Here is an 18,642-nt window from a genome sequence, read left to right as displayed (position 1 = left end):
TTACTGTGCAGAAGCTCTTTAGTTTAATTAAATCCTACTTGTCAATTTTTGTTTTTGTTGCATTTGCTTTTGGGGACTTAGCCAAAAATTATTTGCCAAGGCCTATGCCAAGAAAAATATTTCCTGGGTTGTCTTCTAGGATTTTTATAGTTTGAGGTCTTACATTTAAGTCTTTAATCCATTTTGAGTTAATACTCACATAAGGTGATAGATATGGGTTCAGCTTCAATATTCTGCATAAGGCTAGGCAGTTATTCTAGCATCATTTATTGAATTGGGAGCCCTTTCCCCATTGCTTGTTTTTGTTGGTCTTGTCAAATATCAGATGGCTGTAGGTGTGGGGCTTTATTTCTTAGTTTTCTATTCTATTTTATTGGATTATGTGTCTGTTTTTGTACCAGTACCAAACTGTTTTGGTTATTGTGGCTTTATAGTATAGTTTGAAGTTGGCTACTGTGATGCTTCTGGCTTTGTTCTTTTTGCTTAGTATTGCTTTGGTTATTTGGGCTCTTTTTTCCTTCCATATAAGTTTTAGAATAGTTTTGCCTAATGCTAGGAAGAATGGTGTTGTTAGTTTGATAGGTATAGCGTTGAATCTGTAAATTACTTTGGGCAGTGTGGCCATTTTTACTATATTGATAGTAAATAGTGCTGCAACAAACATATGCATGCATGTATCTTTATAATAGAATGATTTATATTCCTTTGGTATATACCCAGTAATATATTTGGGATTGCTGGGTCAAATATTTCTGCCTCTAGGTCTTTGAAGAATCACCAGACTGTCTTCCACAGTGGCTGAACTAATATACACTCCCATCAACAGTGGAAAAGTGTTCCTTTTCCTCCACAACCTCGCCAGCATCTGTTATTCTTTGACGTTTTAATAATAGCCATTCTGACAGACTTGAGATGGTATCTCATTTTGGTTTTGATTTGTATTTCTCTAACGACCAGAGATACTGAATTTTTTTTCATGTTTGTTGGCCACATGTATATATTCCTTTGAGAAGTGTCTGTTAATGTCCTTTGCCCACTTTTTTATGGTGTTTTATGTCATTGCAGCACTATTTACAATAGGAAAGTCATGGAATTAACCTAAATACCCATCAATGACAAGTTGGATAAAGAAAATGTGGTACATATATACCATGGAATACTATGCAGTCATAAAAGGGAACCAGATCATGTCCTTTTGTAGGGATATGGTTGGAGTTGGAAACTATTATCCTCAGAAAACTAATGTAGGAACAGAAAACTAAATACCGCATGTTCTTACTTATAAGTGAGAGCTGATGGATGAGAATACATAGATACATGGGGGAATCAACACACACTGGGCACCTGTGGGAGGTGTGGTGGGAGGGGGAGTGTCAGGAAGAATAGCCACTGGATTCTGGGCTTAATACCTGGGTGATGGGATGATCTGTGCAGTAAACCACCATGGCACACATTTACCTATATAACAAACCTGCACATCCTGCACATGTATCCCTGAACTTAAAATAAAAGATGAAGAAAAATAAAGAAAATTGGCCCCCAATCTTTTCTGTCTTGTAATGTTTCTGCTGAGAGGTCTGCTGCTAGGCTGATGGAATTCCTTCTCTAGGTGACTGGCACCTTGTCTCTAGCTGCTTCTAAGGATTTTTCTTTTGCAATCACATTGATGAATCTGATGATTAATTGCCATGGGAATGATTATCTTATATAGTATCTGGCTGAAGTTCTCTGTATTTCTTGGATTTGCATGTTGACTTCTCTAGCGAGAGTAGGAAAATATTTGTGGACTATATCCTCAAATATATTTTACAAGTTGCTAATTTCCCTCTCAGGAATGCCAATGAATTGTTAATTTTGCCTCCTTACATAATCCCATATTTCTGGGATGTTTTGTTCATTTTTCTTAATTGTTTTCTTTATTTCTGTCTGACTGAGTTGATTCATAGAACCAGTCTTCAAACTCCGAGATTCTTTCCTCAACTCGGTCTATTCTGCTCTTAATACTACTGATTGTATTATGAAATTTTTGTAGTGAGCTTTTCAGCTCAGGAAGTTCAGTTTGGTTCTTCTTAAAAAGGGAATTTTGTTATTCAGTTCTTTGTTTGAGTGGATTGCTTGGTTTTCTTGGATTGATTTTCAACTTTCTCCTTGATCTCCATGAGCTTCTTTGCCATCAAGATTCTGAATTCCATGTCTGTCATTTCAGACAATCCAGACCGGTTATGAACCATTACTAGGAAAGTAGTGGGCTCATTTGGAGGCAAGGCGACATTCTGGCTTTTTGAATTGCCAGGGTCCTTGTCCTGATTTGTTCTCATCTGGGAGGACTAGTATTCTTTTCATTGTGTTGTAAATTGAGCATAGTCCATTGGCTTTGCTTCTGGAAGTTTCAGAGGACTAAGGCTCTGTATAGGGTCTTTGTTGTAAAATTCTTGTTCTTGGTTTCACAGTGGGGAGAATTAGTAGTGATTTTTGGTGTTGTAGTTTGGGTTGCCATACGGTAGATGGTGCTTGAGAGCAATGAGCAGTAGATAGGCTCTTAACCACACATTTCCTTTGTGCATCTTCACATTTGCAACTGTGTTCTGCCATGTGAGGAGAAGAGATGTAACTCTCTCACCAGGCTTGCCCATGAGACTTGGGAGAACCACTGCCAACCACTGGCACTGTGCCTGCAATTTTGTTGTGGTGGTGGTGGTTAGATCTTTTGGGCCACAGGGCTCCCTTGGGGAGAGGTCTGGTGGGGAAACAGGCAACACCCTTTTTGGATCAACCTTGTGCAGGGAGGCATGGCTAGGTCTCACACCAACTTGTGAGCCTGTACCACTCAGAACTCTCAGTTTTCTGAGAGTATGGGCTCCTGCCCTGTTCAACTACCAAGCACAAATCTCAGCTCAACCCTCCTGAGCCACAGGCTACAGCCTGAGTGCCCTAGGGTCTGCTTGCAGCTCCCTCCTCCAGGCACTCAGGGATGGGTTCTGGGTGCAGTGTGGGATCTGAAGGGCTCCCAGGATGCCAGAATGCACTCAGGTGGAGCAAAACACCCAGGCTGGGCAGTGGAGGCTGCATTATGTACATTCTCTTACGGGACAGTCAGGGAAGGTTCCTGGGAGGGGCTGGCAGGCAGGTGGGCCTGCGGGTCAGATGTGCCCCAGTCCCACAGGGAAGCACAACCTGTTTTCTCCTTGGTGGGTTCAGAGCCTCTCAGAGGGAGACAGGTAGCCCTGGGAATGGATGCTTATGGCTGAGCTCTGCTGGGACTGACCTGCACTCAAGGGTCCTCAGCTTTGCACCTGCTGCAGCTCTGTCTCCATCTAATCTTCAGGGAGATCTCCCCTGCTAGCTCACACATCCATGTGGGAGTGAGATCCCTGCAACGAGGATCTCAGAGGTTTGCAGTAAGATTGAGCAGTCTCCCAGTCTCTTAACTCACCCCTTCCTCAGGCACCATTTGGTGCTGGGAAACAGCTGGGGTGCTCAGGTGCTCCAACTTGGGTTCCCAGCTTCCTCCCTATTCAGCCTCAGCATGTGAGTCTTTTTTCCATCCACATTTGGTGTTTTCTGTCCAGAGATTGGTTCAAATTATGTTGCTATAGTCGAAACTGTGAGCTCTATCTATGGGAGCAGCAGTTCCTGGTGGCATCTAGTCAGTTGTCTTGGAAAATGTTAAGAGTTAAAGAAAAAGGAAAGAAACATGAAAAATGGCTCAACAGTCAAAGACAGGTTTATTTTGGAGAATAAACTGGAGAGCGGTTTCTGGACGATTTCGGACAGGAGCACTCTCTCTTACAGACCCAGAGTATTTAAGGGTTCAGGGTGAGAGAGCTTATCACAGGGTAGGAAGTTTCTGCTTGGAGGAGAAGTTTATTGCAGGGTTGGAATGTCCCTGGTCGGAGGGGAGGTTGTCTTGGGGCTGACACCTCTCTGGCGGGAAGGGAGGTTTTCTTGCGGCTGGCATGTCTCTGGTTGGGGAGGATTTTATCTTAGGGTTAGAATGTTTCTGGTCAGAGATGTCATCTGTGGTTTATGGTCATGCTGATGTTAGCCATTAGGCTGATGCCCTTTGGGAAGATTTAGGCGGTTTTTTATTAAGGTGAACTTCAAAGTGGCAGTGCTTGTCCAAGATGGCAATGCTTCTACTCGGTCAGAAAAATTTCCAGTGTTTCTTTGTTGATTTTTTTGTCTGGATGGTCTGAAAGTGTAGTGTTGAATTCCCCTCCTATTATTGTATCACACTCAATCTCTTTTAGTCTGTTAATATTTGCTTTATATATTTAGGTGCTCCAGTGTTGTGTGTACATATATTTATAATTGTTACATCCTCATGTTGTATGAGCCCTTTATCATAATATAATGGTTTGATTTATATTTTTAAAATAATTTTTAACTTAAAGTGTATTTTATCTCATATAAATATAGCTACTTATGCTCTTTTTTGGTTTCCCTTTGGTTGCAAGATCTTTTTCCAACCCTTTTTTTCAGCTTATGCATGTCTTTATAGGTGAAGTAGGTTTTCTATAGGACACATATAGTTGGATCTTATTTTTCTCATTCAGCCACTCTATGTCTTTAATTTGGAGAATTCTGTCCTTTAACATTCATAGTTGTTATGCATAATTAAGGTCTTACTATTGATATTTTGTTGCTAATTTTACTGTTGTTTTGTAATCTTCTCTTTCTTTCTTTCTGCCTTCTTTTGTGGTTGTTTTTCTCTGATGGTATGTTTTCATTCATTGTTTTTTGTTTTTAGTGTATCTATTATAGGTTTTCACTTTGTAGTCACCATGAGGCTTACAGAAAACATCTTATGTAACTATTTTAACCTGATGACAAGGTAACATTGGTCACAAAGAAAAGAGAAACAAAACTAAAAAAAAATTTACACTTTACTCCTCACATTTTGACTTTTAGATATCTCAATTTCTATATTTTTATATTGCTTAATGCATAATAAATTTTTCTAGTTATTATTTTTTAATAGTTTTGTCTGTCTTCAAACTAAACATATGAGTCCTTTATATACCACAGTTACAGTATTAGAGTATTCTGAATTTGTATGGTTTCTATTAGCAGAGATTTTTATAATTTCTGATGTTTCATTGTTAAATATTAGCATCCTTTGCCATCAGATTGAGTAACTTCCTTTAGTATTTCTTATAAAACAGGTTTGGGTGTGATAAGTTTTCTCACCTTTTGTTTGTCTAGGAAAGTCGTTATCTTCCCTTTATGTTAGAAGGAGAGCTTTGTTGAATACACTATTTTAGGTTGTCAATTCTTTCCTTCAGCACTTTGAATATGTCATCTCACTTCCCCCTAACCTGTAAAATTATTATTATTTTTTAAATTTGGGACCTGAAGTCACTTTAGTCAGCTGGTGGTGAAGGGGTATAGGACTCAGGTTCCTCTTGCTGGGGCAGCTGATTCCCTTGGGGCTGGGGTGAGTCTCAATGCTCCCTATGTGAGCACTGGCCTAGAATCAAGGACCACAGAGTTCTAACCTGGTGCTGTGTTTTACTGTAGCAAAGCTGGTACTAAGTTCCAATACAACCCCCACCCCCTGACACTTTCCTCTCCTTCAAGAAGAAAGATTTTGCTACACACTGTGCCACTTGGGTTTGGGGGAGGAGTGTGAGACTGTACTTTCTGCTCTGTTCAATGAATATTTTCTTGTTATTATGCTAAAACCAGGTACCGTGACCTCTCACCTGATTCCTTTAGTTCTTGTGAAGGTGTATTCTTGCATGGATAGTCATTCAATTTGATGTTCCTGTGGATGGATAGAGTTCTTCCTCCATCTTGCTCTGGTGATTCTATCTCGAAGCCTTTCTTCTTATAGCTGAGAAAATGGGTGAGGTTTTTTTAGCCAAAGGAAAAATCTTACACCTGAATATGAATTTTAAACTCAAAAGCCCATCTCAAATTACAAATGTTGCAATTTCTAGAAAACAATTTCTATGACGATTTGACTATGATACGTGTGTGTGGATTTCTATGAGTTTATTTCTGAATTTATGGAACTTCTTGATGTGAAGATTAATGCTTTGACAAAATTTGGGAACTTCTCATTCACTATTTATTAAAATTTTTTTTTCTTCTCTTCCTCTTTTCTCCTTCTAGAACGCCCATTATGTATATGTTGGTATACTTGGATGGTGTTGTACCAATTTCTGAGGCTCTGTTAATTTTCTTCATTCCTTTTCTTTATGTTTCTCTGACTAGGTAATTTCAACTTATTTGTCTTTAATGTCACTAATTTTTTTGCCTTTTAAAATATTCCTTTGATTCCATTTTTCCATTTCAGTTATTGTGGTTTTTAACTCCAGAATTTCTATTTGGTTACTTTGGGTAATTTATATCATGCTATTGATATTCTTTCACAGTGAGATATTATTACACTTTAACTCTTTAGATATGATTCCCTTTAGTTATTTGAATAGATTTATAATAGCTGATTTAGAATCTTTGTCTAGTAAGTCCAACATCTTGGCTTCTTCAGGGAGAGTTTTTATTAACTGATCTGTTTTTCTTTTGTGTATTGGCTATTTTCTTGTTTCTGTGCATGTCTGATAATTTTTTGTTTAAATTTTAAATAATATGATGTGAAATTCTGAAAATTGGATTACTCTTCTTTCCCAGGGTTTGTTATTTTGCTGTTTTTGTTATTTGTTTGATTAATGCATTTCTTGGACTAGTTTTGTAAAGTTTGTATATTTTGTTGTTTGTTAACTACTGAAGTCTGCTTAGTTAACTTAGTGATCAGCTAATGACTAGACAGAGATTTCCTTAAATGTATTGAATTGATGTCTCCCACCCTTAGAGGGGCTCCCTGTGTGTCCCTGTGTGTCTTGAGGCATGCTTTCAATGCTGAGGTAAGAAGTTTGTAACTCTGCCTTAGCCTTCATTTCCTGCTTGCTCAGAACCTCAAGGTCAGTTAGAGGTGAGAGATCTGGGAATATTCATGTCTTTCCTAAACCTGTGCACAGCCCTACATATATGTTTTGTCTATTAGATTCCCTGATACATGTTAGAGCTTTATAGAGCCACTCCTTATGGATATCTAATTTCTCAATTTTTCTTTTTGAGATTTTGATGGTCAGCCCCAACCTGGTAATGCTCATCACATGTCTACTATGTTAAGCAGTTACCACTGATCATTTTTTGACAAATGCCCTAGGGTGAGGGGTATTCTGCACAAAGAAAGCTCTAAGTCAGGTCAAATAGATATATACCTTGACAGTGCATCTTTTCAGGAAGCTGGCAGATACATCATCAAATAGTGGTTATCCTCTAGGAATGGTGCTTTTGGGTATCTTCAAACTTATTTTGCCCTCTCTAGGGGTTGTTAGGCAGCTGGATTTCACAGCTATTATAGTTGTGAGGCTGTTGGTTGACTGGGCTATCAAGGACCTGGAGTGGGGGGAATGGAATTAGGGCATGTTAACATGCTAACTCTTACCAAGGTCAGCCATTAGAAAATGTATTTGTTCTATAATGACTGTACACATATTTTCAATTGCACCAACATTATACAAGGTTTTTCTTTCTCCAGATTCTCACCAACATTTGTTATCTTTTGTGTTTTTCATTATAGTTGTTCTGACAGGTGTGAGGTGATATCTCATTGTGGCTTTGATTTGCATTTCCCTGATGATTAAAAATGTTGAGCATTTTTTCATATACTTGTTGACTATTTATGTATCTTTTGTTTTTGTTTTTGAGAGACAGAATCTCACTCTGTTGCCCAGGCTGAAGTGCAGTGGTGTGATCTTGGCTCACTGCAACCTCCACATCCTGAGTTCAAGTGATTCTCCTACCTCAATTTCCCAAGTAGCTGGAACTACTTGGGATGCCACCCAAGTAGTGCGTCCCACAATGTCCAGCTAATTTTTATATTTTTTAGTAGAGATGGGGTTTCACTATATGTTGGCCAGGCTGGTCTCAAACTCCTGATCTCAAGTGAGCCACCTACCTCGGCCTCCCAAAGTGCTGGGATTACAGGCATGAGCCACCATATCTGGCCTATATGTCTTCTTTTGAGAAATATGTATTAGGCTTTTTGTACATCTTTAAATTGGGTTGTTTCTTAATATTGAGTTGATTGCATTCCTTACGTATTTTGACTATTAACTCCTTATCAGATCTATAGTTTGCAAACATCTTCTCCAATTCTGTAGGTTGTCTCTTCGTACTGTTGATTGTTTTGTTTTCTGTGCAGGAACTGTTTAGTTTGATACAATCTTATTAGTCTATTTTTGCTTTTGGGGTTGTATTAAAAAAATCATTGCTAAGACCAATGTCAGGGAGATTTTTCCCTATGTTTTCTTCTAGTAGTTTTATTGTTTTATATTTATTATGGCAGTTCCTCAAAAAATTAAAAATAGTGTTATCATCAGATCCAGCAGTTCCATTTCTGGGCATACAGTCAAAAGAAATTAAATTAGTATGTCAAAGAGATATCTGCAATCCTGTGTTTGTTGCAGCATTATTCATAGTAGACAAGATGTGGAATCAACTTAAGTGTCTGTGTTAGTCCATTCTCATGCTGCTATGAAGAAATACCTGAGACTGGGTAATTTACAAAGAAAAGAGATTTAATTGACTCACAGTTCTGCATGGCTGGGGAGGCCTCAGGAAACTTACAATCATGGCAGAAGGGGAAGCAAACACATCCTTCTTCACAAGGCAGCAGGAGAGAGAAGTGCCAATCAAAGGGGGAAAGCCCCTCATAAAACCATCAGATCTTGTGATAACTCACAATCATGAGAATAGCATGGGGTTAACTGCCCCCATGATTCAATCACCTCCCACTGGGTCCCTCCCATGTCATGTGGGGATTATGGGAGCTACAATTCAAGATGAGATTTGGGTGCAGAGAGCCAAACCATATTATTCCACCCGACCCCTACCAAATCTCATGTCCTTACATTTCAAAACACAATCATGCCCTTCCAACAGTCCCCCAAAGTCTTAACTCATTCCAGCATTAACTCAAAAGTCTAAGTACTTGTGAGACAAGGCAAGTCCCTTCTGCCTATCATCCTGTAAAATCAAAGGCTTACTTTCCAGATACAATGGGGGAACATGCACTGGGTAAATACACCCATTCCAAATAGGAGAAATTGGCCAAAACAAAGAGGCTACATGCCCCATGCAAGTTCAAAATCCAATAGGGCAGTCATTAAATTTTAAAGTTCCAAAATGATCTCCTTTGACTTCATGTCTCACATCCAGGGCACACTGGTGCAAGAAGTGGGCTTCCATGGCCTTAGGCACCTCCACCCTGTGGCTTTGTGGGGTACAACCCCATTCCCAGCTGCCTTCACAGCTGGCCTTCAGTGTCTGCAGCTTTTCCAGGCACATGATGCAAGCTGTCAGTGGATCTTCCATTCTAGAGTCTGGAGGATGGTGGCCCTCTTCTCACAGCTCTACTAGGCAGTGCCCCAGTGGGGACTCTGTGTAGGGGCTCCAACCCCACATTTCCCTTCTGCACTGCCCTAGCAGAGGTTCTACATGAATGCTCCCCACCTGCAGCAAACTTCTGCCTGGACATCCAGACATTTCCATACATCCTCTGAAATCTAGGCAGAGGTTCCCAATTCTCAATTCTTGACTTCTTTATACCTACAGGCTCAAACCATGTGGAAGCTGCCAAGGCTTGGGGCTTGCACCCTCTGAAGCAATGGTCTGAGCTGTACCTTGGTCCATTTTAGCCATGGCTGGAGCCGAAGCAGCTGGGATGTAGGGCACCGTGTCCTGAGGCTGCACGGAGCAGGGGGACCTGGACCTGATCCAGGAAACCATTTTTTCCTCCTAGGCCTCTGGGCCTGTGATGGGAGGGGCTGCTGTGAAGGTCTCTGACATGACTTGGAGACATTTTCCCCATTGTCTTGGTGATTAACATTGGCTCCTTTTTACTTATGCAAATTTCTGCAGCAGGCTTGAATTTCTCCCCAGAAAATGGGTTTTTCTTTTGTATTGCATCATCAGGCTGCAAATTTTTCAAACTCTTATATTCTGCATCCTCTTGAACACTTTGCTGCTTAAAAATGTCTTCTGCCAGATACCATAAATCGTCTCTCTCAAGTTCAAAATTCCACAGATCTGTAGGGCAGGGGCAAATGCTACCAGTCTCTTTGCTAAAGTATTGCAAGAGTCACTTTATTCCAGTTCCCAACAACTTCTTCATCTCCATCTGAGACCACCTCAGCCTGGACTTCATTGTCCATATCATTATCAGCATTTTGGCCAAAGCCATTTAACAAGTCTCCAGGAAGTTCCAAACTTTCCCACATCTTCTTGCCTTCTTCTAAGTCCTCCAAACTGCTCCAACCTCTGCCTGTTACTTAGTTCCAAAGTTGCTTCTACATTTTTGGTTATCTTTATGGCAGTGCCTCACTACTGTGGTACCAATTTACTGTATTAGTTCATTCTCAAACTGCTATGAAGAAATACCTGAGACTAGGTAATTTATAGAAAAGAAGTTAATTTACTCACAGTTCTGCATGGCTGGGATGGCCTCAGAAAACTTACAATTATGGTGGAAGGAGAAGCAAAGACATCCTCCTTCACAAGGTGGCAGGAGAGAGAAGTGCTGAGCAAAGGGGGAAAAACCTCTTATAAAACCATCATATCTTGTAAGAACTTATTTACTATCATGAGAATAGCATGGAGGTTGCCACCCTCATCATTCAATTACCTCCTACTGGGTCCCTCCCATGACACATGGGGATTATAGGAACTACAATTCAAGATGAGATTTGGGTGGGGACACACACAAACCATATCAGTGTCCTTTGACAAATGAATAGATAAAAATATGCTGTATATATACACAATGAAATATTATGTGGCCTTAAATAAAGAAGTTCTGTCAGTTGCAACAGCATTGATGAACCTGGAGGATATTATGCTAAGTGAAATAATCCAGGCCCATAAAGACATATATTGCAGTCTTGGTAAGTTACATATTTCTATGAATTTATCCATTTGTTCTAGATTATTCAATTTTTTGGTGTATAATTGTTCATAGTAGTCATAATTTTTTGTATTTCTGTGGCCAGTTGTCTCATCTCTCATTTATAATTGTATTTATTTGAATTTTCTTTATTGTGTAGCTAAAATTTTGCCAATTTTGTTTATCCTTTCAAAGAATAAGCTCTTAGTTTTGTTGACCATTTCTAGAGTTTTTCTAGTCTCTATTGCATTTAGTTCTGCTCTGATCTTCATTATTTCCTTCCTCCTATTAACTGTGGACTTAGTTTGCTCTTTGTTTTTAGTGTTCCATGACATGTACTACTAGATTTTTGGATTTGAGGTCTTTCTTTTTTTCTTAATGTAGACATTCATTGCTATAAACCTCCCTGTTAGGACTGCTTTTGCATCATTTCATGTTTTGTTATGTTGTGTTTCCATTTTAGTTTATCTTTAGTTATTTTTGATTTTCCTTTTTATTTTCTCATTGACTCATTGGTTATCCAGGAGTGTGCCACTCAATTTTCCCACGTTTTGAATTTTCTGAAAAATTTCCTGTGATTGATTTCTAGTTTTATACCATTGTGGTAAGAAAAGATAATTGATATGATTTCAGCCTTCTAAAATTTGTTAAGACTTATTTTATGGCCTAAAATATGACCAAAGTCATACCTTGGAGATACTGCAGGTTCAGTTCTAGACCACCACAATAAAGCAAATATCACAGTAAAGCAAGTTACACATTTTTTGTTTCATGGTACATATGAAAGTTATGTTTAAGGTCTAATATCCAGCATGTATAAGGAACTGAAACACATTTACAAAACAACAACAACAACAACAACAACAAACAACCCCATTAAAAAGTGGGCAAAAGACATGAATGGACACTTCCAAAGAAGACATACATGTAGCCAACAATCATATAAAAAAAGCTTAACATCACTGATCATTAGAGAAATGCAAATCAAAACCATGAGATGCCGTCTCCCACCAATCAGAATGGCTATTACTAAAAAGTCCAAAAATAACTGATGCTGGCAAAGTTGCAAAGGAAAAGGAACACTTATACACAGTTGGTGGGAGTGTAAATTAGTTCAACCATTGTGGAAGACAGTATGGTGATTCATCAAAGACCTAAAAACAGAAATAGCATTTAGCCCAGCAATCTCATTACTGGGTATATACCCAAAGGAATAGATATCATTCTCCTATGAAGACATGTGCACATGTACGTGCCTGTTTGGTGCTCACTGCTCTGTGCCTGAGTGGGTACCTAAGGTACAAGACAAAGTCCCCTTTACTTTTTCCTCTGTTTTTCTCAAGCAGAGGGAGTTTCTTACTATAGGCACCACAGTTGGAAATGTGCTGGGTCTCACCTGAAGCCAGCATATCTCAGAGTCTCACCCGATGCCCATAGCATACTACCTAGATATTGCTGCTGATTATTCAGGGCCCAAGGGCTCTTTAGTCAGCAAGTAACAGATCTTGCCAGGACTGAATTCTTCCCTTGAAGGTGGCAAGTTCCCTTTTGGCCCAGGGTGTGTCTAGAAATGTCATCCAGGAACTAGGGCCTGGAACGGAGGCCTCAAAATTCTGCCCAGTGCCCTATCCTACTGTGGCTGAGCTGGTATCCAAGATACAAGATGAAATCCTCTTTATTCATCCCTCTCTTCTCCTCAAGAAGGTCTTTTTTGGAGCTGTGAGTTGCACTGCCTGGGTTTGGAGGAGGGGTGGCACAGCACTCCTTTAGCTGTCCTGGTTGGTGTCTCAGTAGATGCCCCCTAAGTCCACGGCTCTGAATCCAGCTCAGCACTAGGACTTGCCTAGGAGTTGCAGTCCTTGTGGCCTGTATTGCCTTTGAAGTTAAGTTCCAGGGAACTTTAGCCTATGGTGGTGAGGCTTGCCAGAACTCAATTTCCAACAGCAGGGATATGCAGTTCCCTTTTGGCCTCTCTCCATAGGTGGGCATCAGCTGAGTTTAGCTTGATTTTTCTTTCTGCCATGACAGGGTAGCACTGAGTTCAATGCAAAGTCTCACAATCACTGCACTGTTTCTCTCAAAAAGCACAAATAATTTCTCTGCACCAGGCGGACAGTGCTGAGCAATGGGGGAGGGATGGCATTAGCAATTCAAGACTGTCTTTTCTACCCTCTTCAGTGCCTCTTTCAACAATATGAAGTTAAAACCAGATACTGTGAGTGTTCAGCAGATTTTTGGTTCCTATTAAGGTGCCTTTTCATGTATAGATAGTTTTAAATTTGTTGTTCCTGCAAGGGGGATAATTGGTGTAACCTTCTATTTGACCATCTTGCTCCACCACTCTGGGTATCCAAGATAGTGCTTTTATTAGCTACAGGAGTCCTCACTATTTGGACTGTAGGGGGGCTCTGTGTTGTGCCCCCATGACTATTAAATGATCATAAGCATCTAATGGAGAGCCCCTCAATCTCTTCCTCAAGACCTTATTGTTGAGCAACTACAGCCATAGATGTCTTTGAGAAGGGACTTAAACAGCTGGTCCAGGAGTGAGTACCCAGTTACATTTTTACATCACTCTGACTGCTAATGAAATATTGTTATCTTGGCAGTAGGTTCTTTTGTCTTGCATGGAAATTTTTCAGTTAAGATCTGGATTGTGCTGCTATTTCACATCATCAAGTTCAATTGAGCTAGATAACCGATGAGAGTAGCACAAATGAACCTAGGTCTGAGTTTGGTAAATGATCTTATTTGTCATCTGTTGTTCTTACTCCTTATTGCTGAAGTAAGAGACTATCAGGTAGCTTTCAGGGCACTTTGGAGGTGACTGGAAGAGTGATCAAAAAAGGTTTTTCAGTGGCAGGGAACTCACCACAATTGGACCAAATTAGTCAGAGGCCGAACAGCAGCCAGCTAAGAAAGGAGAGGGTCTCATATGTATATAAAACTTTCCCCCTACCCACTTCTTCATCCTTCTTGGGCAAAGTGGCCATGGAAGGACATTCTGAATAAGGAGGTCTGCAGTGACACACCTCATAAGTGCCACTGTCCCTAATTAAATGTAACAAGAGTATCTCATTTAAGGTAAAGGTGAACTATTCACATCTCTTCTATGGTCTCTTTTGATTGGTGTGCAATATGATCATGAGGACTCTACATATTTTTTCATCACACATGGAAAAATGAATAAAACATGAAAACATGCATTGTAGACATTCAATGCTAGGAACATGCTTAGCTTTAACAATGGTCATTGGATGCAATTTTGCATATAGGGTCTATGCAAATTTTGATCACCAACTACTTTGTGTTCTGGATTATCTTTCCTGTGTTTCAATTTCTAAAAGTAAGTATCTCTTTACATTTATTTCCTAATGGATAGCATACTTGATATCTTTCTTCTATTTCAATTTTTTCTCACTTAACATTACCTTCTATAAATCTCTCTAAATCAGGTTGTAACAATCTTTTTATTACTTTTAGAGCTTCCTGTACAACTCTTTGTATCATATTAAATATTGTAGTTGATAATACCACAAATTATAATATGTACCTTTTTATTAACCAATTTCATATGCTTGTACATTTAAGTGATTTTGAGTATTTTGTAATTAAAAGTATGCTGTAATGAATAAACTTGCACATGTGAATTTTCATTGCTTTGCCTATGAATATATATTAATCTAAATTATAAATAATCAAGAACAAGTAGAGACTAATATAAATATTTGATGCCAAGAAATATCTAAATAATGAGACTACTTCACCTCAGATTCAGTATTTTCATGTCAGATCTAGAATTATAGTAATTTACTTATATTTTACATGTATAAAAATGAGACAATATGACTGTATACTTGTTGTAAATCTGAAATCTAGAAATTTCACTATAGTTTATGTTTAGTGCACTAAATTTATTAATTCGTGTAGCTCATATTGATGTACCAGAAGAAAATCTTATGCTTGAACAAGACACAAAGTCAAAAACGGAAGTAGAAGTAAAGAAACAAAAATCTTTCCAAGATAATCAACTCAATAGTAAATGTAATAATTGTAGATAACCTTAAAATAATTTAAGATTTATTTTTAATTGCCAAGTAAAAATTATATACATTCATTGTGGACTACATGATGTTTTAATATATGAATTGTGGAATAATAAATTGTGGAATTTAAATATAAATTGTGAAATAATAAAATCAAGCTATTTAACATATATATTACCTTTTTTTGTGTGTTGAGAAGACTTGAAATTTCTCTTAGCAATTTTGCAATATGTTATTATTAACAGTACTCATTAAGTACAGTAGATCTCTTAAACGTTTCTCATTTCCAGCTGAAATGTGTGTCCTTTGACCAACATTGCTTCAGTCCTCCCACCATCAGCCTCTTGTAACCAACATTTTACTCTCTGTTCCTATGAGCTTGACTTTTTAAAACTCCACATATAGGTAAGATAATGCAGTATTTGTTTTTAGTGACTGGCTTACTTTATTTAACACTATGTTCTCCACGTTCATCCATATTATAACAAACGACAAAATTTGCTTCCTTTTTTTAAGGCTGATTTTCGTTATCTATTGATCTGTGGCTGGTCACTAAGTTTGATTCCTTATCTTGGCTATTGTGAGTAATGTTACAGTGAACATGGGAGTACAAATATCTCTTTTATATACTGATTTCATACTGAAGTGAAATTGTGGATAATATTGTAGTTCTATTTTTAATTTTTTGAGGAATCCCTGTAGTGTTTTCCATTATGGCTTTACTAATTTACATTCCCACCAACAGTGTATAAGTGTTCCCTTCTCTTCACATCTTTGCCAGCACTTCTCTTCCATCTTTTTGATAATAGTTACTTTAGTGTGTGGGAAGTGATATTTCATTGTGGTTTTAATTTGCATGTCCCTGATGATTAGTGATGTTGAACATTTGTTCATATACCTGTTGGCTATTTGCATGTCTTCATTAGAGAAATGTCTATTCAGATCCCGTGCTCATCTTTTATTTGGGTTGTTTTCTAACTATTGAGTTGTTTGAGCTGCTTCTATACATTGGATCTTAACTGCTTATCAGATTTATGATTTGCAATTGCTTTCTCTCATGCAGTAGGCTATTTCTTCCTACTGTTGATTGTTTGCTTTGCTGTGCAGAGCTTTTTAGTTTGGTTTAATACCATTTACTTACTTTTGCTTTTATTACCTTGCTTTTGGGGTCATATCCAAAAAATCTTTGCCCAGATCAACATAATTGAGTGTTTCCCATATTTTCTTCTAGCAATTCTGGTTTCAGATCCTAAATTTATGTCCTTAATCCAATTTGAGTTGATTTTTGTATATAGTGTGAGATGAAGGTATAATTTTATTCTTATGCATGTGGATATCTAGTTTTTCAACACCATTGTATATTTTATTCCAGTGATCTACATGTCTGTTTTTATACCAGTACCATGCTGTTTTGTTTGCTGTAGCTAAATAATATGTTTTAAAATTAGGATGTACAATGCCTCCAGCTTTGTTTTTCTTGCTCAAGATTGCTTTGGCTATTAGGGTCTTTTATGGTTACATATGAATTTTTGGATTTTTTCTATTTCTGTCAAAAAATGTTATTGGGATTTTGATAGGGATTAAATTCATAACTGATGGGCATTTTAACAATATTAATTCTTCCAATCCAGGAACATGGGATATCTTTTTATTTATTTGTGGTTTATTAAACTTCTTTTACTAATATTTTATAGTTTTCATTGTAGAACTTTTTTTCCTCCTTGTTTAAATTTATTCCTAGGAATTTAATTTTTTGTAGATATTGTAAATGAGATTTTTTTGTATTTCTTTTTCAGACAGTTCGTTGTTAGAGTATAGGAACACTACAAATGTTTGTGTGTTGACTTTCTACCCTGAAAATTTTATAAATTTAATCATTTGGTCTGTTTTTTGGTGGAGTCTTTAGAGTTTTCTTTTTTTAATTTTATTTATTTTATTGTTATTATACTTAAAGTTTTATGGTACATGTGCACAATGTGCAGGTTTTTTACATATGTATCCATGTGCCATGTTGCTTTGCTGCACTCATTGACTCGTCATTTAGCATTAGGTATATCTCCTAATGCTATCCCTCCCCGCTCCCCGCACTCCACAGCAGTCCCTGGAGTGTGATGTTCCCCTTCCTGTGTCCATATGTTTTGATTGTTCAGTTCCCACCTATGAGTGAGAACATGCAGTGTTTGGTTTTTTGTCCTTGCGATAATTAGCTGAGAATGATGGTTTCCAGTTTCATCCATGACCCTACAAAGGACATGAACTCATCCTTTCTTATGGCTGCATAGTATTCCATGGTGTAAATGTGCCACATATTCTTAATCCAGTCTATCGTTGTTGGACATTTGGGTTGGTTCCAAGTCTTTGCTATTGTGAATAGTGCTGCAATAAACATATGTGTGCATGTGTCTTTATAGCAGCATGATTTATAGTCCTTTGGGTATATACCCAGTAATGGGATGGCTGGGTCAAATGGTATTTCTAGTTCTAGATCCCTAAGGAATCGCCACACTGACTTCCACAATGGCTGAACTAGTTTACAGTCCCACCAACAGTATAAAAGTGTTCCTATTTCTCCACATCCTCTCCAGCACCTATTGTTTCCTGACTTTTTAATGATGGCCATTCTAACTGGTGTGAGATGGTATCTCGTTGTGGTTTTGATTTGCATTTCTCTGATGACCAGTGATGATGAGCATTTTTTCATGTGTTTTTTGGCTGCATAAATGTCTTCTTTTGAGAAGGGTCTCTTCATATCCTTCGCCCACTTTTTGATGGGGTTGTTTGTTTTTTTTCTTGTAAATTTGTTTGAGTTCATTGTAGATTCTGGATATCAGCCCTTTGTCAGATGAGTAGGTTGTGAAAATTTTCTCCCATTTTGTAGGTTGCCTGTTCACTCTAATGGTAGTTTCTTTTGCTGTGCAGAAGCTCTTTAGTTGAATTAGATCCCATTTGTCAATTTTGGCTTTTTTTGCCATTGCTTTTGGTGTTTTAGACATGAAGTCCTTGCCCATGCCTATGTCCTGAATGGTATTGCCTAGGTTTTCTTCTAGGGTTTTTATGGTTTTAGGTCTAACATGTAAGTCTTTAATCCATCTTGAATTAATTTTTGTATAAGGTGTAAGGAAGGGATCCAGTTTCAGCTTTCTACATATGGCTAGCCAGTTTTCCCAGCACCATTTATTAAATAGGAAATCCTTTCCCCATTGCTTGTTTTTGTCAGGTTTGTCAAAGACCAGATGGTTTTAGATATGCAGCATTATTTCTGAGGGCTCTGTTCTGTTCCATTGATCTGTATTTCTGTTGTGGTACCAGTACCATGCTGTTTTGGTTACTATAGCCTTGTAGTATAGTTTGAAGTCAGGTAGTGTGATGCCTCCAGCTTTGTTCTTTTGGCTTAGGATTGACTTGGTGATGCGGGCTCGTTTTTGGTTCCATATGAACTTTAAAGTAGTTTTTTCCAATTCTGTGAAGAAAGTCCTTGGTAGCTTGATGGGGATGGCATTGAATCTATAAATTACCTTGGGCAGTATGGCCATTTTCACGATATTGATTCTTCCTACCCATGAGCATGGAATGTGCTTCCATTTGTTTGTATTCTCTTTTATTTCATTGAGCAGTGGTTTGTAGTTCTCCTTGAAGAGGTCC

General features: G+C 38.2%; 1 protein-coding gene across 1 annotated transcript in view; it reads left to right on the top strand.

The window, feature by feature from the left end:
• Nucleotides 1-18,642, top strand: part of LOC116461863 (coiled-coil domain-containing protein 7-like) — a 286,960-nt gene that overhangs the window by 94,608 nt on the left and 173,710 nt on the right. The window contains 1 exon segment of the mRNA XM_058436561.1: nucleotides 14,885-14,992. Within this exon segment, the coding sequence (XP_058292544.1) occupies nucleotides 14,885-14,992 (108 nt within the window).

Source organism: Hylobates moloch, unplaced genomic scaffold (assembly GCF_009828535.3).
Source record: "Hylobates moloch isolate HMO894 unplaced genomic scaffold, HMol_V3 SCAFFOLD_3, whole genome shotgun sequence".
Lineage (NCBI taxonomy): Eukaryota > Metazoa > Chordata > Mammalia > Primates > Hylobatidae > Hylobates > Hylobates moloch.
The sequence above is the reverse complement of the archived record's forward strand: the minus strand, read 5'-3'. Positions and strand labels throughout refer to the sequence as shown.